The sequence below is a fragment of the Anser anser genome (genome assembly GCF_964211835.1).
Source record: "Anser anser genome assembly, chromosome: 16".
NCBI lineage: Eukaryota > Metazoa > Chordata > Aves > Anseriformes > Anatidae > Anser > Anser anser.
Window position 1 is genome coordinate 10,686,043 of NC_139737.1, and position 19,095 is coordinate 10,705,137.

The 19,095-nt window shown below is 59.7% G+C and overlaps 3 protein-coding genes and 1 long non-coding RNA gene across 5 annotated transcripts in view; 2 read left to right on the plus strand and 2 right to left on the minus strand.

Moving 5' to 3' along the window:
- The window catches only part of LOC310882587, a 13,277-nt gene extending 3,846 nt beyond the window's left edge, over positions 1-9,431 (plus strand). The window contains exon 2 of the long non-coding RNA XR_014573035.1: positions 8,590-9,431. This is a non-coding gene — a long non-coding RNA (uncharacterized lncRNA). The remainder of the gene's footprint in view (positions 1-8,589) is intronic.
- On the minus strand, positions 6,041-8,104 carry LOC310882805 (caltrin-like protein 2). Of its 2 annotated transcripts, none has more exons than XM_083802063.1 (4): positions 7,247-8,104; positions 6,717-6,833; positions 6,432-6,593; positions 6,041-6,277 (listed from the first exon to the last, which is right to left on the minus strand). In XM_083802063.1, the coding sequence occupies exons 2-4, from the start codon at positions 6,778-6,780 to the stop codon at positions 6,273-6,275; spliced, it is 231 nt and encodes a 76-aa protein (XP_083658189.1). In that variant the 5' UTR covers positions 6,781-6,833; positions 7,247-8,104; the 3' UTR covers positions 6,041-6,272. The 2 variants fall into 2 exon arrangements, with proteins under 2 accessions (XP_083658189.1, XP_083658188.1); XM_083802062.1 differs by having other exon boundaries at positions 6,717-6,993; positions 7,247-8,103.
- MATN4 (matrilin 4) overlaps positions 8,856-19,095 on the minus strand; it is a 16,031-nt gene continuing 5,791 nt past the window's right edge. The window contains exons 2-11 of the mRNA XM_083801512.1: positions 14,923-15,009; positions 13,341-13,910; positions 12,708-12,830; positions 12,308-12,430; positions 11,930-12,052; positions 11,725-11,847; positions 10,948-11,361; positions 10,454-10,606; positions 9,973-10,077; positions 8,856-9,633 (exon numbers count right to left, since the gene is read on the minus strand). Of these exons, the coding sequence (XP_083657638.1) occupies positions 9,575-9,633; positions 9,973-10,077; positions 10,454-10,606; positions 10,948-11,361; positions 11,725-11,847; positions 11,930-12,052; positions 12,308-12,430; positions 12,708-12,830; positions 13,341-13,910; positions 14,923-14,995 (1,866 nt within the window). The 5' untranslated portion in view covers positions 14,996-15,009 and the 3' untranslated portion in view covers positions 8,856-9,574. The remainder of the gene's footprint in view (positions 9,634-9,972; positions 10,078-10,453; positions 10,607-10,947; positions 11,362-11,724; positions 11,848-11,929; positions 12,053-12,307; positions 12,431-12,707; positions 12,831-13,340; positions 13,911-14,922; positions 15,010-19,095) is intronic.
- RBPJL (recombination signal binding protein for immunoglobulin kappa J region like) overlaps positions 15,016-19,095 on the plus strand; it is a 19,326-nt gene continuing 15,246 nt past the window's right edge. The window contains exon 1 of the mRNA XM_083801524.1: positions 15,016-17,569. Coding sequence (XP_083657650.1) covers positions 17,548-17,569 — 22 coding nt within the window. The 5' untranslated portion in view covers positions 15,016-17,547. The remainder of the gene's footprint in view (positions 17,570-19,095) is intronic.

Here is a 19,095-nt window from a genome sequence, read left to right on the forward strand (position 1 = left end):
GTGCTGAGGGATGGAAGTAGCAATGATTTACTGTCTGGAGATCTTCCACATGCCCGGAGGATATACATCACCTCCAGCCACGTCTTACAGCACAACTCCAATGTGCTGAATCCCTCCCGCTGCGCTGTCTCTGGCCCTGGTTGATCCGGCCAGGACACATATCCTAAAACACAGCGCAGAGAGAGGTGAACAGCAAGGGCTGATCCTGCTGTGGTGTTGGTGCCAGAGTCAAACAAGGCACAATAAATTCAGGAGTATGGCCACAGGCACAATAAATTCACGAGTACAGCCACAGCCACCTTACAGGGATCACACGCAGTGGCCCCAAGTTCCACCTGTACAGAAAATCCTGGCAACCCAGCGACCTCCAGAAATAGCACAGCCTTACACATCAGCGTTTAGCCCTGATATAAGGAGACAAGCTGCAAACCAGCTTCTCCATGCAAAAATAAGGGGTTAGCATAAAGCAAGATGTCATTTCCCTGAGCCAGTCAGTCCTGCTCAGCCAGCACGCCGGGCTGCCGTAGGGCAGCACACCGGCCCTGGGGACAGCGAGCTGCCCCCGGCTTTGGGACCCATCGGCCACTGCCAGGCTGGGATGGCACGACAGAACATTTCAGCCAAACCTATATATTTTGATAAATGGTCGCTGATCTTGGTGTTTCAGAAGTGGAAGTGCCCCAGTGGTGGGATGAGCACCCGTCCGCCGACGGCGAGGCTGGTGTCCTGCGTGGGGGCTGCCTTGGGGCTCCCCAGGGGAGGTTCCCATGGGGTGGGCTTGGTGACAGGGGCTCCCCATGGCACGGAGGCTTCTACCACCCCAGAGTGGTGGCTCACGGGGTCGTGCTTGGGGGTCCCGCTTGCCCAAGCTGTCCCAGCCCAGCCGGGCTGCGGGGCTCCGTGGTGCTGCCTGCCTCCTCCATGATGCGGGGGTCACTGCTGCTTTCATCTCAGGGCCTAGGTTTTACAGTGCCAGCTATGGATCTCCCCCTTCTGTACAGCTGGCCTGGCTGCTTGTCACTGCATTTTTGTGGGTTTATTTATTTATTTATTTATTTTTAACCAGGAGTGGTTGCACGAGTGGCAAAAGAACAGTCTGGGATGCAGGGACAGAACTCAAAGGGCTGAGCCTGGTGCGGACACTCGCTCCTGCAAAATGCACGCAGCATCCTGCTGCACCACACCGTCCTCCGTCGCCATTGGCACACCGAGGACAACCCTCACTGGTTGTTTGACTGTCGGGGCCCAGGGCTTGTATTTTAGGCAGATCCAGGTACAGAGATGACACATCTCCCTGGTTTCCAGAGCCCTGGAGCAATGGAAGGAGCATTTGTGTCCCAAGAAGATCCCGATTTCTGGAGCGCAGCGTGGCATCGGTGCAGAAACCCAGCTTGCCCAGGAACCTCCCAGTGACATTTCAGAAAAAAAAAACACATTTTTCTATTTTTAGTGGTTATACTGTGCAGAGCCAGGACATCATTGTGTGAGTCCCACTCACTGGCCCAGCGCAGTGCCCAGACCAGGGTTAATGCAGAAAGCAGCCGAGCATCCCCGAGGCTGCTCAGAGCCACGGTGCCGGCTGCCCTGGTCTCATTAATGTGATCGAGTCGCAGCAGCTCCTGAAGCAGAAAGGTACTTGGGCATCAGCCCATTGCCTGCATTTGGTCTCTGCTCATACAGGCTCTGATTGTTTTGGGACTGTGGCTGTTTCTCTGATTTGCACCATCCCTCTGATTTTAGCCCCAGAGGTCCAAATCTCATCTTCCCGTTCGCCTGCCTGTGCACAGCGGTCTGCAACGCTGCTCCGCTTTCGCCCATCTCCCTGATTAATGTGAAGCCCAGCTTCATGAATCATGCATGGAGCTGTATTTAGGATAATGATTTCTGACATCCAGCGCCTGGGCACAGCATTTCGGGACGGACCGTTTGTGGCCAGAGAACTCCAGAAATAATGAGCCGACGTTTCCCCCGTCCGAACCAGGAGCACACACAGAGGGGGAGGGAGGTGGGCGACGCAGCCCTGCCTCCTTCGGAGGCAATCACAGGTTGCTCCCTAATTAGCCAAATGTGTAAACGCTAAATATTGACATAGCTTTGCGGTTGCCTGTGCCTTGCAATCGCGTCGCATGCTATTAACCTACATAACCATCGGGGAAGGAGCATCTGCGTGCGCCTTGGCACAGGCAGGGCTGCAGAGGCAGGAATTCCCCCGTGCTGGTGCTGCTGCCGGTGCCCTGCTCTACAGGATGCGACTGAAGGAGCTTGGAAACAGCTTCCCCTCTGCAGCTGGAGCCTGTCCGTGCTGCCCGACTGCGTGAACAGCCCCCTGCCCGCTGGGGGTGGCTTTGGGGACGGCTGGGGGGGTCCTGGTGAGCTGTGCGCCCGGGAGGGGATGCGGGGCCCCTGGTGCTCAGTGGGCGGCTGGGGGATGCTTTCCTGGCCGTGCACTGTTCCATGTGGGAGCCTTCAGGGGCTCCGAAGCTGTTAGCTGCGGAATGGCGGGGGTGCCTGTCCGAGGGGCTGCGGGTCTGGCTTGGGAGCTGCAGGAGGCTGGGCGAGCTCCTGCCCTCGCCGCTGCCCAGCCTCCACGTGCTGAGCTCTGGCTGCAGGGGAAAGAGGTTTCTGTCCCCGCTGCATGGGGACAAGGGGCTGCTGGCATGCAGGGGTTCCCCCAGCTGCAGGGTGCTGCCACTGCTTTATTCCTTTGCTTTTTAATTAATGTATTTTTTTCTGAGGGTGGGTTTGTAGCCTGAAACAATGGCATTGTGCGTGTTGGAGAGACTCTACGTACTCCCAAAAATATTCTGAACCCCCTGGCTGAGCAGCTCTGGCCATGTGCAGCAGGCTAAGCTGGCAGGTCCCCATGTCCCTGGTGTTAGGTCCCCAGGCCCCTGGCATTAGGGACGAAGAGAAATGCTACCTGTACGCCTGCTTCTGCATCAGGCTCATCCCTTACCGACCTCAGGGGGTCCGTGCCGATGCTCAGACCGATGGCAGAGGCGCAGGGAACCAAGTGCCTCTGGTTCATCTGATGGCTTCCTGGGCATGCAGCCCCAGCTGGTGGCAGCCTGGCGAGGATTTCCAGGGGGATTCGGTGGGGACACGGGGCCAAACGGCTCAGCTGGGCCCTTACAGCTCTGCTGCCCCTCGGCACGTGTGTGGCCACCCCAGAGCTGCTTCTGCACCAGGATGAAGCTGCTCCTGGCAGCACTTAAGGGAAGAGAGGACGAGGGAGGGTCCCAAAGGCTTCCCACTGCTTTGCACCCCCGGTGCCAGTGAGGGTGGTCGTGGCCAGGGGAGCAGGCTGGAGCAGGACGAAGGCCACCAGACAGACCACGCTGGAGGGCCCCAGCTGCAAGAGAGCTCTGGTCTGGCCATGAGCACCTCGACTGCAGCCTGCAGGGACTGGCCACGGGGGAGCCGAGCTCAAAGAAACAAAGAAAACACCCCACGTGTTGAGGCACAGGGTGAATTCATAACTACGCTGACCTTCAGCGGAGGATGGCCTGCTAGTCTGCAGAGGTGTATTTGTTCCTCGTATGCGGGGACCAGAAGGGTGTTGACTCATTTTCCCTCCCGAAACGCTGCTGCCTCTGCGCAGAGCAGGCGGGGGCTGCGCTCAGCACCCGGCCAGGGGCACAGCGTGGATCTGCTCACCCAGGGGTTTTCCTCTGACGGGTTTGATGCAATTGCTGCATCCTACTGGGACTACAGCATCCCACTCCTGGCCCGGGCTAGTTAAATAACCCTCCCTTTGCAAAGGTTTTCAAAGCTGTAGTAATTCTTATTAGGCCGGTCTGAATCATCTCCTGAAAAGGTCTCGCATCGCTCCGGAGCGCCAAACTGCTCTGTATTCAGACCCTGATCACCCACACTACTGAGCCAGAGCATGAAATACGCAGGGAGAAGGCTGCAAGAAAATATTAAAAAGATGTTCAAGTGTGCAAGGGGCATACTGGGGGTGAGACCTTCCTTCTCCGTCCTCTGCTTTGTCTCCATTTTGGGGTGGACCAGGGCGTCCTGTGCGGAGCCAGGCTCCTGGTGTGGTGCTGGCGGGTCCCTGGGGAGCCCCCCTGGGTCCTGTCCCTGCGGATTGCAGCGAGTGTTGGGTGCTCCCTTTGGGATCCCACCTGGTATCACCCAACAGTGACCGGCCCACCACCTCATATCCTGAGGGCAGGTGGAGTAAGGCAGGTCTCCGGCATGCAAAAGGAGCCTAAAGGCTCCGCGCCCTTCACGGGGACATGATGGGTGTGCTGGGTCCTTGGGTGAAGCCTTCACCCCTTGTGGCCTCCTCCCAGGAGAGGGTCCCACAGCTGCGAGCCCCAGGCTGCGGTCAGGCCTCAGGCAGAGGACCAAGGGCTCTGTCCCCGTGCTGCTCTAGCCCCGGGGGAGCAGATGATGGGGGCAGAGCCAGCAGGGAAGCGTCTCCTGGCTGGCACAGGGCGCGCTGCTCCCCTGCTGTCTCCTGGCACGAACACCTATGATGCACGGCGGAATTCCCTCCTTCCCCTGAGACCCAGATCCAAAGGATTTCCAGGCAAAACCCGCTGCCAGCAGCTTCCCGCAGTCAGGGTCATGCCTTCCCCGTGTGCATTTGGGTGCGTCGCCCTGCTCCTGCCGGGCGGTGCTGGCTGTCCGCGGGGTGCAGGCGAGCCTCAGCCCCGGTGGGGGGGCTTCCGGGGGGGCAGGAAGGCTTGTGCCACAGCTCCAGCTGGGTATTTGAGGCTGCTGCATTATCTGAGTGATTCCCAACCTGCAGCACCCCAGAACCGAAAGAACCTGGACTGAGGGACCCTCAGGCATCCTCCTCTGGCCGCCTTCGCCATCTCTTCCTGCCCAGCTGGGTGGCAGTGGTGACAAGGGCAGGTCAGACCTCTGCAGCATTCACGTGGAGGACTGCAGGTCCCATACAGCAGCCTACAGGGTAACAAACCCTCCTGAGCTGCCTCCTGTCCCCTGCCCCCAGGAAGGATCTGCTGCCCTGGGCACAGGGGGCTGGGCTGGCTGGGGCCATGAGCACTGCTGGAGGCACCCCGTGCCTGGAGCTCGGTGCTTAATCAAACCAATTAGCAATTTAATCTTGTTAACAAACCGGGATAATTGCAGCATTATCAAATTAGCCAGATGTATGGAAATGCCTGCTTAATAGCTGATAATGGCTGGCGCTGCCGGAGGAGGGGTGCTGATGTCTGTGACTGATGGGACGTGTCACCACGCGAGCCATCGCGCCCGCACGGCCACGGGGACAGCCTGGGGACAGCGCTGGGGCTCTGCTCCCCCACTTTGGCATAAGGGTGGTCAGGGACGTCCCCACGGGAGGACACTGTGCTGGTCCTAAGTGCTGTCCAATTTCCCACCTGGGTTTGGCTGCTCGCAGCCCCTGGCCTCCTTCTGCCTGCCCCTGCTGGCTCACCCAGTGTTTGTAATCCCCCACGGGCACCGTGCAAGCTGTTGGCATGTCCCTGTCATTTGTGGGGTGCCACTCTGTCCCTGCAGCTGACACCAGCAGGCTGCACGCTGCCGACTTGCCTCAGCATCCCCTGAATGCCTGGCCCCGATCTGCTGCAGAAATTACAGAACATGGGCTGTCCTTTTGTGCCCTGCCTGGAGGCTCTCCCAGGCACTCCCCTTCAGCTAAATTTCCCCTACCAGCTCAGGTCCGGTGAGGGGCTCAGCCCCCCTGGGTTACGGGGCTGTGTAACCCCTCCCCAGGTGCTGGGTACCCGCAGAGGGTCCCGTTCCCTGTCCCACCGCCCTGCCCAGCTCGGGTGCCCCCGGGGACCCTCTGCCCACCCAGTTCCCTTCAGCCTGCTGGGAGGTCCCTGAAGTGTCCCATCGGGTCTCACCGCAGCCCCTCCAACCCTCCTCTCGGAGTCTGTGTGCCTTGGGACGGGTTTGCTGCCCCTAAGCATGTGCTGGGTCCAGAGGGTTTCCTCCTCTTCCCCTGGCACAAATGCCGGGGAGGAAGCAGCAGTGGGAACGTGCACCAGGGTGGGCCTGAAGAGGGGCAGGAGGGGGAGACGCACACCACGAGCTCTCCTGGGACAAGCTCCTTTATTTGTAACAGCAGTGGGGAAGGGAAGGGAGAGGGTGAGCAGACTGCAGGTAGCATCATGCGGCAGCCAGTCCTGCAGCCAGGGAGGTCTCAGAGCGTGGGCAAGGAGCTGTCCCCGTCCCCAGCAGGACAGTCCTTCCCGGGGTGCGAGCAGGTGGCTGTCACCAGGGGTGGCATGGGGGTGCGGAGAAGCCCCTCGGTCTGTGCCGGGACCTCACGCTGGAGAAAGGGAGAGAGACAGAGCGAGGGGCTGGGGCTGGCGCTCAGAGCACCTGGGCCACCCCCAGCCCTGAAAGCCACGGCCACCTCCCTGCCCAGAGCCACGGCCACCGCGGCCCCTGGTGCCCCGCAGGTGGCTCCGAGGGGACGGTACCGTGGGACGCGGGGACGTCGGGCGGGCGCGAGAGGCATCTCCTCCCGCAGGCGCCCTGGCAGCACTTCTGGTGGCGGGGGCACTGCCGGCTGCTGTCACACGCGTTCGGCGGGTTGGGCCTGGCGCAGGTGATGCGGACGTGCGGGCAGGACCAGGCGGTGCCTGCAAGATGAGGGGGCTGCAGCCCAGGAGGGTCCCCAGAGGGCTTTGTCCCCTCCTGATGCGCAGGCCGGGTGCCACCCCGTCCCCTTGGACACCTTTCCTCCCTCCTAAGGTGTTTATTACCTGCTGGCAGCTCCATCCAGGCGATGAGCATCCCCACGAGGAGGAGGGCGGCCACGGACCTCATGCTACCGCGTTCCCCCGGGAGATGTGTGCGGTCCCTGGGGGATGCTTAAATTCCTGGGGGGAGGATGGGGGTGGGAAGCAGGCTGGGGGGTGCCGACGTTTGTGCCTTTTTCCCCTGTGTTTTCCGGAAGCCTTTTGCACAAGACACGAATGGGATGGCGCCGTTGCTCAAAAAGCTGGTACTGCCTTGCACAACTGCCCTGTGTGGCTGCACCTGGGGCCGGGGGGCAAAACGAGGGGAATTGGTCCTGGGGGTGTCTGCCTGCTCCTGCACAGGCACACTGCTCCAGGAGAAGCCTTCATGGGGACCCTGCCCTGCTCTCTTCTGGGGGTTTGCTGGGGAGAGGCAAAAATCCCCCTGCACAAGGAGTTCGCACCCCTGCCCCAGGCAAAGCTGCTTTCTGCGGGTGCTCTTGGGCAACGGGCAGTTGCTCCACTTCCCACCAGCGGGCTAACGTCCCGCTCACCTTGTGCAACGCTTCCCGAAGCCCTTCCTCGGGATCCTTGCTGCAGGCAGAGCCCAGAGCTGTGCTGGAAGCAGGCGCAGGGGATGTCCTGGGGGAAAGGCACCCCCCCAGCCACACACACAGCCCCTGGTCATCCTGTGATCCTGCAAACACAGCCTGGGGCAGCCCCTGGTTTTGCAACTGGGCAGGGCAAGGACACGGAAAAGCAGGAGCATCACCCCTCTGTGCCCTGGGTGGTCCCCGCCATCGCCCTGTCCCCCGGAGCCCCGGGGCTCTGCGGGCATCTCGCCGTGCCCTTCCCCGCTCTGACGTCCCTTATCGTGTCTCCACGTGCCCTGGTAACTGGCCTTTAACTCACGGATAGCTGTTAATTATTGCCCAGCTGCCCTAATGATTCTGTGGCTACATTTAGCTCTTTGTAGAGTAATTTGTTAAACACCCGGGGAAGGATTCAGCCAACCCAAACAGGCTTTCTGGGCTGTGCACCAATAGTTGAACACGATCGATGGGAAATAGAAGCGCTGGAGCAATTTTGGAGCAATCTTTAGGAGTTCAGCTGCTACCGGGGGAGGGAGGGGACAGTGTGGGGCCGGACAGGGTGGCGCTTGGAGCTGCACCTCTGCGAGGAGAAAACACCAAGGAGCAGAGGGGGATCCGGCAGCTGAAAAGCTGGGTGGAAAAAAAAAAAATCCCTCTGAGGGAGCTGATAGCACCTTGTCCATAGGGGAAATGTCTAAAACCTGCTTCTGTTGCAGCCCCTACGGAAGGACCCAGAGCGTGGCAGCGTGAACATGGGACAGAGGCAGTGTGGCACCCCTTGTCCCACCACCCTGCGCTGCAGGGACAGGTCCCCAGGGGCAGGGTGCCCTAACCCAGAGCACCCTGCTTAGCGCTGGTGTCTGGTGCCACCTAGTGAGAAGCCACCACGGCTGCTCCGCAGGACAGGGCCCTAACGGGGTTTTGCTCTGTCCTGGGATGCGCTCCCAAAAAATCCCAGCTGGGTAAGAGCCGGCTGGTGCCCAGCTCCTGCTGCTCTCCCCCCCCCCCCCACGCTCCCCTCGTCCCCTTGTGCCCCTCGCCGTCCCCACAGCCTCCTTGTGCTGGCCACTTCCCATCCCTTAGCACCGGGGCAGGACCCCCAGCACTCACCGAGCCCCGAGGTCTCGCCGTGAGCCCTTCTGCAGCCTGCCTCACACACTGCCAACGTGCCAGCGGTCCAACCGAGGCTTTATACAAACTCTCAGTGTGCGCCATTATCTGCTCTAATCAAGCCTGTCATTAAATCCTAGACTAAGTGTTGTGTTTTCTCTTTTCCCTTTTAATTTTCACTGTGTGTTTTTCAGGGAGCTGCACGCCGAGCAGGGAGGTCCCATCACCAGCAGCAGGGCTGCAGCGCCCTGGTGGGATCAGGCTCACGTCTCTGCCTCGATTTGTGAGCCCCGTCCTTGTCCCCACCAGGGACCCACTTGGGGTGCTCAAGAAGCAAGGATTTCCCCAAAGGATTTTCAGAGCCTGAGGGCATGGGGCCTTTGCAAAAGCCAGAGGGCCCCTGCTCGGACACAGACACTTCCACGGCCCTGCAGCCCAGCAAAAAGGAGAGAGCAACGTCCTACAAATGTCCAGGGTGTTTATTGTCGAGATAGAAATTTCCATATATAAAATAAGTGTTTAAAAATAGCACTACCCTGCTCTCAACATGAAATATATATGTACACACACATAGATATTTATAGAAAGAATTATTACCATTTTGCTATGTGATTAAAAAACAAACAAACAAACAAAACCACAAGATAATGACCAATTCCCAAACAACCCTGCCAAAACAGGGACGAGGGGATCCTGATGCCCGCTCTCCCATGGGCGCACGCTGGGGCTGTGTCCCCATGGCCAAGGGGCTTACACCCTGTCCAGCCCTGCGCTGCCGGCAGCTCGGGCTCGCCCTGCCGGCAGCAGCTCTCCGGGTGCCCTCACCGCCGGGTTTTTCTCTCACAAAGCACCTTGGTGAGCACTGGGGCTGGGGCCAGGTGCTATAGGAGCTGCGCCACGTCTCCTCTTCCAGCGCCCAGCCTACCCAGCTCACCCCAGCTTGGAGGAACGAGGCAACTGCAAAGGCTGAACCCATTCTCTTCATGGCAGGGCTTGTGCTCAAGTTCTTTTTTTTTTTTCCCTTTTTTTTTTTTTTTTTTAAACACACTCCATGTCCCCTTGGGATTTTGTGATACAAGAACAAACAACGCTGCTTTACACATAATCTAGCAATAACAGCTCCACGTAGCTACCGGGGGTCCCCGTGCCCCACCTGAGCACCGCGGCTCTCCACGAGGATCACTTCTTGCGGGCGATCTGCTTCTCCAAGGCTTCCAGTCTGGCTGTCATCTGAGCAAGTGAGCATGCTAAGGAAACCGTGAGCTGGGCAAAGAGCGAGAAATGTGCCCCAAACAAGCATGGATTGTGCCTTACCTGTGCCTGCTGGCACCCACGGACCCTCCCTTTGGAGACCTTGGATGGGACTGAGCTCCCATGCCATGAGATGTCACAGTGCTGCCTTTTTCTCTTGACAGATCCGACAGTTTTCACTGGCCAGCACAGACTGCCCTGGCCGTCCCCACCTCCCATCCCTGCTGCCAGCCCCTGTGCCTCCCCCGGCAGGAGTTTGGATGCAGCCCCCTAGAGCTGCGGGCTGCTCTGCGCCCCGGCGCGCCCATGCAGCACCCGAAGGATATTCCTCTCGGTCAGGCTCTGCAGGATGGCCACGGTGTTCGTCTGGAACTGCACCAGCGCCTCGCACTCGCACGGGCTCCGGATCTCCGTCTCCCCTCTGCCCTCCTCTGCGTCAGTGGGATTTGGGAGTGCTCAGAGCACAGTGCCACAGCCGGCTCTGCTCATATCCCCCCCAGTGCAGCACCAGCCCCTCGTCTTTCCAGCCCTTTTGCATTAAACCCATCGCCCCCAGCTTCTCCTCTTCCAAATAATCCCTCCCTGAGACCCACCCCTCTATCGTCAACAGCAAGAGGAGATCAGGAGAGGGGCACCCTAGGGTTACAGCAGTCCTGGGGCTCAGTTTAGGGGCTCTGCCTGCCCCTGCCAGGCTGCCACAAGCATCACGGGTGATGGTGGTGATGATGGGTGAGCCGCGGGGCGGCAGGGGCACGACTCACCCTGTGGGCTCCTCGGGGAGAGGAGGGCTCGTGGCTGGGCACCCACCTGGGCAGATGTTCAGCTTGAAGTTCTCCACTAGGTGGGTCATGGTGGTGAAGTCCGCCGAGTAGGAGAAGTGCTGCTCCACCGGCTCGGAGGCGATGGCCCGCAGCTCCTCTTCCACCGCCTTGCCGACACCCACGGCGAACATGACGATGCCTGCAGGGTGAGGCCGGACCCTGAGCGCCCCACGGCAGGCGATTCCCAAACCCAGAGAGAGTAAAGCTGAGTACTTCCCCACCCTGGGGCTTCCCCCATGCGTGGCATGGATTTGGGAAGGACAGGCAGGAACGGGCAGGGGCACGGCAGCGTCAGCACAGTGCATGCTGCGGCATTAATGGTGCTGTTCAGAGCATCCTGACACTGCAGCGAAAGCATGGCTGGGATATGGGAGATGAAGCACAAGGCTGGGTGCTGTGGGCAGGCTAAACCCCACTCATGAGAGCCAGCCATCCCAAGGAACCACCCTGGGATGGTTCCCAGCCCCTTGCCCCTCTCACCTGACTCTTTTGCTCTCCTGGCCCACTCAGAGATGTCGTCCTGGGAGCGCCCGTCCGTGAAGACGAGCCCAATTCTGGGTACGTTGTGGGAGAGGGGCCTGGCCCCTTCCAGCTCGGAGAAGCTGTGCTCTACCATGTGCTTGAGGGCAAGGCCGGTCATGGTGCCTTTCTCCATGTACTCCACCTTCATCACGGCCGCCTTGATCTCGTCCGCACTGTGGTACTTGTTGAGGGGGAACTCGGTGCGGACGCGGCTCGAATACTGCACCAGCCCCACCCGCGTGCCCTGCGGGGACACCTCCAGCAGGTCCACGATGCGGTTCACAAACTGCTTCACCAGCTCGAAGTTCTGGGGCCGGACGCTCTTGGAGCCATCGATCACCATCACCAGGTCAACGTGCCCGGTCCCGCACCCTGCAGGCACACGGCGGGGTGAGAAGGGACCGGCGGGACGCTGCTTGGGCCCCTGGGCCGGGGTGAGGCTGGGAGGTGGGGCAAGAATTCCTGGGGACCTCCATCCAAACTGCTCCACTGCCACCCCAGGGTCCCCTGGACGTCCCTCCTAGGTCTCCCTCTTCCTGAAACTTTCCCCAAATTCTTGTTGCGCCCTCTGGGCTCTGTCTCTGCGGATGCAATCCCTCATCCATCCATGCAGAGCCCCTCGCAGCTGCCCATGTGAGTGAAGCCCTCGCTGGGAGCTGGATGCACTGCAGCCCTGCACTGCATCCCAGAGGGTGAGCTGCACCCCGGTACTCAGTGCTGCACCCCGGTACTCACGGCTGCACCCCTTCCCGTCAGCCTGGAGCTGCTGCCCCTCGGGGCACACGCAGCGGTACGAGCCCTCGCTGGTCACACACTTGAACTCGCAGCCGTGATCCACTCCGTTGCAGAGGTCGGTGGCTGGGGGACAAGGCAAGGGCACGGGGTTATCCCCGTGCATGCAGGGGACCCCAACACCCCTGCTGCATCCCGCGGGACTCACCCCTGCAGGAGCTGCCGTCGGGCTGCAGCGTGAAGCCGCGGTGGCAGCGGCAGCGGTGCCCGCTGGGGATGCTCACGCACTCGTGCTGGCAGCTGTGGTTCCCAAAGCTGCAATAATCGATCACTGGGGAGAGAAGAAAGCAGGGGGAGGTTGGCAGGGGGCTCTGCAGGTGCCACTGCGGCGTGGGGCAGGACCAGGACCCTGCTTGTGGCAGCAGAGTAAAGCTGGGGAGACGCCGAGCCCTTGTTTCCAGCACAAGCAAGGGCAGGGGATGTTAGCAAGGGAAGGGATGACATACTGAAGGACAAGGGGAGGATGAGCAAGAAGCAAACAAAGAAGGAAGAGAAGAAGCAGCAATGGGGGGAGATGGACACGTACTGGTGCAGGTCCTCTTGTCCTGGTTGAGGTAGTAACCCGGGCGGCAGCGGCACGAGTAAGACCCACGAGCGCTGACACACTGGTGCTCGCAGCCGTGCCTCCCGTCGGCACACGCGTCGATGGCTGCAGGGGAAGCAGACACCCGTCACCCTCCTGCCTCGGTGTCCCTGGGGCAGTTCCCCAGGCGCAGCACCACGAGGCAAGAAGGAAAGGTGGTGGCCAGAAGCAGCCAATACTGCTCTGCCCTCTGGGAGGGCAAATACTGGGAGCACCCGGCTGCTGCTGGCCTTGCTGGGCCCTCTGCTGCATTTCGGCTCCCCTCCAAAAGACCTGCACCTGCCAGTCCTTTGTGAGAGTTAGGATAAAGAAATAGAATAAAGAAATAAAGAAAGGTTTTTACGGGAGCAGGTCTTTCCGTCTGCGTTGAGCCGGTAGCCAGGGTTGCATTCGCAGTAGAAGGAGCCGGGGGTGCTCACGCAGCTGTGCTGGCAGCCGTGGTCACGCTCCACACACATGTCCACCCCTGGAAGACAGAGAGGGGTCAGAGCGGCCCACGGGCTCCTGTACAGCTCTCCTGCACGCTCCCTGTCCCCGCGGGGTGACCCATTGGGCTGATTTCCAGTGCACAGGCACAGGAACCCCTTGTGCTGTGCAGGTTTCTGAACGGCTTTGGCGTTTGGGTCTGCCCAAGCACTAAATAGATGCTCAGGATTAATTGATACTGTTGACAGCCAGAGAGCAGCTGTTCTTCATGAAGGAGCCCAGGCAGCTATGTCTGCACATCCACGTGAGCAGAGATGGCTGGTAAACGGGCGCTGGGGCAGGGAGGCAGCAGGCAAAGGCATTGCTAGAAGGGCAGCGTGCCCCAGGGCACATCTCAGCCCCTGCGCGAGGCACAGCTCCTGCTGGCCGAGGCTGCGCGCTGCCACCCCAAACACCCCCCGAGGACCACCTTCTACCCTGCTCTTGGTACAGGGCGAGGAGCAGGCACTGGGACCCCCGTCACCACCCCGCCGCCGCGGCTCTCACCCACCGCACAGCTTGTCCTGGAACTGCTTCCCGAACTGCCGGATGAGCTCGAAGGACTCCACGAGGAAGACGTGCTCCTCCAGCGGCGGCGAGGCCATGGCCCGCAGCGAGGTCATGTCTGCCCGCTGGATGCCCACCGCGTATATCTCGATGCCGGCGTCCCGGGCCTGCGTGGCCACCTCGGTGACCCGGTCCTGGGGCCGCCCGTCGGTCACCACGATGGCAATGCGGGGGATCTTCTTGTGCGGCGGGCGCGCGCCCTCCTGCACCGTGAAGGCCACGTTCATGGTGTACTGGATGGCCAGCCCCGTCATGGTGCCCTGGGCCAGCGGCACGATGCCGTTGATGGCCTTCTCCATGTCCTCCCGCGTGAAGAAGGTCTTGAGGGAGAAGATGTTCTGCACCTGGCTGGAGTACTGGATCACCCCCACGCGCGTGGCATTGGGGCCCACGTCCAGGTTGCCGATGATGTCGATCATGAAGCGCCGCATGGTCTCGAACTCGAAGGGGCGCACGCTGCGGGAGCTGTCGATCACAAAGACGATGTCCAGGGGGCCCGTCCTGCACTTGAGGGCTGCAAGAGGGCAAGGAGGTGGTTTAGTCTGCAAGGAGCGGAGGTGTCCCCTTTGGGTGGCTGTAGGGGTGCTCATGGGGGAAGGAGAGGGCAGGTCGGGGCTCACCGGCACCTTCCCCCTGCCAAATGAGCCTACGGAGGGTGCCTGGTAGGGAGTGGGAACAAGAGGCAGGGGACACATGCCCTGGCCATGGGGCTATAGGGAACGGCAGTGTTCTCTCATTCCCAAATCCTCCTGCTGCCCTGCTCCTGCACAAACACCTCTGTCTGTCCGGATCTGCCCTGGCAAGGCTCAGGCACAGTTTTAGGCAGTGGTGTGTTCATCTCTGCCGCAATTCCTCTGTCCCTCCTGCAGCTCCAGCCTCCTGTTTTTCACTGCATTTTTCCAGTTCCTGCCTAAAACCAGAGCTTTCTATTTTATTCTTTTTTTTTTTAAAGGGTAAAAAAAAAAAAAGAGACAAAAGAGACAATGAAAAGCCTTGCTACAGACATGCACATCGAGAGGGTCGAGCCAAACAGCCTCTCTTGGATACACGGGTGCAACTTCCAGTGCAAACTGGGCGGGTGTTTAGCAAGTGAAAAGCCAACGAACATATTTTGCTTGGCTTGTGCGCCCCTGAGCCTGGGAGAATTTGGCTGTAATGGTAAGCAAACACTCTGAGCCCCCTTGGGACGATGCCCGGACTGGGGCTGTCATCCCAGCTGCTCCCAAGTGCCCAGAGGTTTCTGAGACATACTCAGCTCCTTTCTCCATATGGTGCTTTCATGGTTTTTGAAACTGGAACTGATTTGGCCACCTCTGCCCGGGGAGGACAGAGGCTGGTGCCCCTGTATTTGCTTCGTCCCCCCCACCAGGAGACCCACATGCATGGAGGGGTGCAGGTGGGGACCCTGCATCCTCCTGGGATGCCCCAAAGCATCAGGTCCCCACCAAGCCTTCCTCCGAGAGCTTTGCTGCCCTCACACGCTCACTTCTCTCCCCTCTAGGCAATTCGCAGCAGCCGGGGCTCACCTGCAGGTTTTGGTCTGGCTTCCAGCGTCGTTAGGACAAGCAGGAGGAGAGGAGCGACCCGCAGGAGCTTCATCGTTGCCGCGGGCACTGCGGGGAGGAGATGTGCTGTCAGTGCTGACCCCCACGGCTCGCAGCTCCTGCTGGCAAACCCCATGGGCAGGAGGTGCCCCTGGCACTGCCAAATCCCCCAGACAGCAGCAGCAGCAGTTGTGCCAGATCTGTCCCCACACCTCCCTGAAACCCAGGCGGGGTCTGTTCCAAGCGAGGACGGGCAGCCTCAGCGCCGCTACATTTCATTACAATAGCAACGATTTGCCAAGTGAAAAACACGGTCTGATTTTCTGCTCTGGGTGGAGCTGGCCACCGGACAAGCCTTATTTTCACTTGCAAACCATGCGGCTGGGATGTTCAGCCAAGTGCTCCCTGCCTGGCGCTACGGCCGCTCGCTGCAGCCAGAGGATGAGGGGAGCTCCGCGCCCGGGGATGTGTGGCCACGGCCCCACCGCTCCCGGCATTGCAGGGCCACCAGCTCCGTGCTGGGAAGAGACACCCCGAAATTAAATGCCAGCCCAGGCAAAACCTGCTCAGAAGCCTCTCAGAGTCACTGGCAAAGACTGCTTTTCCAAGAAGCTCTGGGAATTTATTCTCCGTCTTTTTCCAGGCTGCCCTGGGAGAGCAGAGAGCAAAGACGTCCGCATGCACAGGAGGTGATGGTGCCTGTGCAGATGGGTTTGTGAGACCTGAGTGAAGGATTTGGGCATTTGAGGTGGGATAGCCGAGGGAACAGATATTTAGATCAGCTATCCAAAACCTCAGCTTGTTGCTTGTCTCCCTCCCTGCCCATCTCTGTGTTTTCTTGCCTTGGCTTTGGCTGCCCTCGTCTGGCTCCTGTATTTCCGTGGATTTATCTGGGGGGGCTATAAGGCAGGGACTGAGCAGGTGCCAGCCCTCCTGCCACGTCTGGGCCTAGTGAAAGAAATGGCAAACCTGGGGGCTGCAACAGCACAGCCTTGGTGCAATGAGAGCAAAGTCAGGAGGTGCCCAGGCACCGCTGGATAACGGGGATCACCAGGAGGGAGCCCAAAGCCCAGGCATCCAGAGCAGCCCCAGCACAGGTTGGAAACCCAAGGGGCAGCAGGGAAATGCCGCAGGCAGCACGGCTTCCCCAGGGAGATGGGGAGCAGGCGCTGGAACAGCACTCGTTGAAAAAGTACACTGGAAATTCGCTTTATCAGTAGTTATCGGCCGATATTTGCTTAGCACCGTGAGGTCTCGGTTGTAATTCATCACCGGGGTTTCCACTTAATTGCTGAGAGATTGTGCGCAGCCCTGAACCCAATGTATTTGATGCTGATAACAGGTTGCACAGCTGCGTCTTAAAATTGCCTCCAGTGTTCACACCTGAAAAACAACACCAGAGAACTCAGAAGGACAGAAAAGGTCTGCAAGAGGAAAGCGGGGTCCCAAATACCAGCCTCACAGCAAGAGACTTGCTGTTCACCTTTAACTTGGCCAAACTTCGATTTGTGCCCACTCACAGAGCCAGCTCCACGAGGAAGGTTTCTGGGAGCAGAAATCCAGCAGGAGAGCCCTGGCAGCACCCAGCGGCTGGGAGCTGAAGGCAGAGAGGTGCAGAGGACAGACGAGACGCAGCCCCTCACCGGGGAGCACCATCAGCCCCAGCTGCTGCCCTGGGGCTGGCAGGGGGCTGCAGCCTCACCGAGCCCCTCCTGCAAAACTTTTTATTTTTTATTATTATTTATTTTTATAGGAGAAAGCGCTCACTAACCACCAAATTTTCTGGGGGCAGCCGTGCCACCTATTTCACTTCTGCAGGTCTCTGCTCTCCAAGCCTCCCTGCAGCGGCAGGCTGGCACGGAGCCTGCGTCTCGCAGCATCCAGAGAGCGTCAGAGCCAGCCCAGAGGGAGGAATGAGCTCGCAGGCCAGGAACCAAGGAGGAGAAAACCAGTTCACGACTGATCTATTTTTAACAGCATCCGAGTGTTGGATGAAGCCTTCACGCTCCCCGTGGCTGGAGGGGCTGGACCGGGCATGGCACGGCGGCTCAGCCGCGCATCCAGCTCCAAGAGGGTTGTTTTGGCTGTCCCCACTTTAATCAAGCACCCAGCAGCAAGGCTGATGGGGATGGGGAAGCTGAGAAAACCCCCTGAATATCCCTCCCACTACCCCATGCTGGGCAATTCCCACAGCTACCTGCTTTTCTTGCACCCCGGGGGGGGTTCCTCCACCCTGAGGGGTGCCGCACGCCCGAGCCCCCCACCACCAGGAGCAGGAGGGAGATGGGTGGGAAGCGGGCGGCTGGCAGGCAGGTGCTGCGAGGCAAGGCAAACAGCGCCGGGGACCTTGAGATAACACCGAGCTATAAAGGAGAAAAGGGCCGGGGGGGTGAGCGCTGCGCAGGGCTGGCTCTGCCCCGCGGGACGCCTCGCACCAGTTCCCCACTTTTCAAGGCAACGCAAAGGGGGAAGCCAGCCCGTTGATTTTCCTCACTGAAGAAGATGGCCAACACGTGGGGCAGCAAAGGTGTGAGCCACACGTACGGGCAGAAGGGTTGGCAATGAGCCCAGGCTCCTCTCGTGCCCTGGGACAAGGAGGACGCCAGGATGAACCCCCAGAGGCAGCCAGGTAAGGCACCCCCCCAGGGCGCTCGCCTCCCTCCCGTCCTGCTCCCTGCCAAGTGCTGAGCCTCAGGGAAAAAAACGGGCCGCTTCGGGTTTCAGCCTGGCCTCCTTGGCAGCGCTCTGCTGGCTGCAGGTTGACAGAAATGCTCTGAATATTCCCCTTCTGATTCAGCTGCAGGTTGGACCTGGGCACATCCTCCCCTGGGCAAGCTGAAACAATAGGGCTGGGGTGATGCAGCCAGCACGTCTCCTTGTGTAAAAACAGGGACTGGGATCTATCTGCTGGTGTGTAGGAGGAATGGAGAATATGGAGAAATAGGGCGTGAGAGGCTCAGAGCGCCATGCGTTCACAGACAGGACAAGCACTGGCCGTGGTGTCACGGGGAGAAAAGCAGACCCCTGTGTTTATGTGGTCAGAGCCAGGTCTTAGACACAAACATGTTTAACATGGGTGATGTGGAAGGGGTGCACGGCCCTGACGCCACGTGTGCTGTCACCTCATAGCACCTCTTTCTGTGCTGGAGATCTTGGACAACATTAGAGCAGCTCCAGACACGGTGTCCCCACAGCCCCCATGCCTCTCTGCACACTCGGCTTTGCTCTGCACCCGACCACAGGGCTTTTCTTTGCAGAGACCCCAGCAGGCAGTTTGCAGGCCATAATTCACCTCCTGCCTGAGTATTATTGAATAAAGTGTCAAAGACCACCCAAAATGCACTCAGGAGCCTGGACACAGAGTCCTTGTGCTCAGGACAGCACCACAGAGCTGGCCTCAGGCTGGAAGATGGGGACACCAACGTGTGCCTGTGCTTGGCAGGACAGCGAGCCATCCTTTGGGCCCTGCCCAAAAGAAATTCTGCCCCAAAAGTGCAGGTGGGACCAGGGGAGGACAACAGAAATGTGTGCTGCCCCAGGCATGAACGACAAGGAAGCCATGACTGCTGCCTGGAAAGACGCAGGCAACCTGCATCAACCTGGAGGCCCCTCCCGATGTCGGGTCTTGCTGTGCAACCCCCAGGGACTTTGTCTGGATGTTTGCAAGACTCAAGCAGTGTGAAATGCTGAGGCTCCTGGAGCTGGAGCCACGCTCCCCTGGAGGGCTGCCCAAAGGGCGGTTTCTCTCTGTCGCTGGACTGAAGCCCAATTTCAAAGTGGAACTGTTTCCCAGCTCCCCTTTTTGTGACACCTGTGCTTTTCTAGAGCTTGTAACCTGCACGAGAGCAGGCACTCCAGAGCAGCAGAGCAGGGCCCAGCCCATTTCAGTGGATGGATGGGGCTGATGTGAGAGAGTTGAAGCCCGGCCCTGCCAGCACTTTGCAAAGGGGTGCTCAGAAACACCTAACCTCGGTGCTCATCCCCCTGTGCAGAAGGCTTGGGCATCCCTTTCCAGAAGCAGGGCTCCTTCAGGTGGCAAAGAAACGCTGCCTAAACCCCAGCAAGCATAAACTCCCTGAGCTGAAATGGAGGAGGGAAAAAGCAAACCAAAACCAAACTAAAACACAACCAGAGCCTGCTCCAGGTCTCATGCAC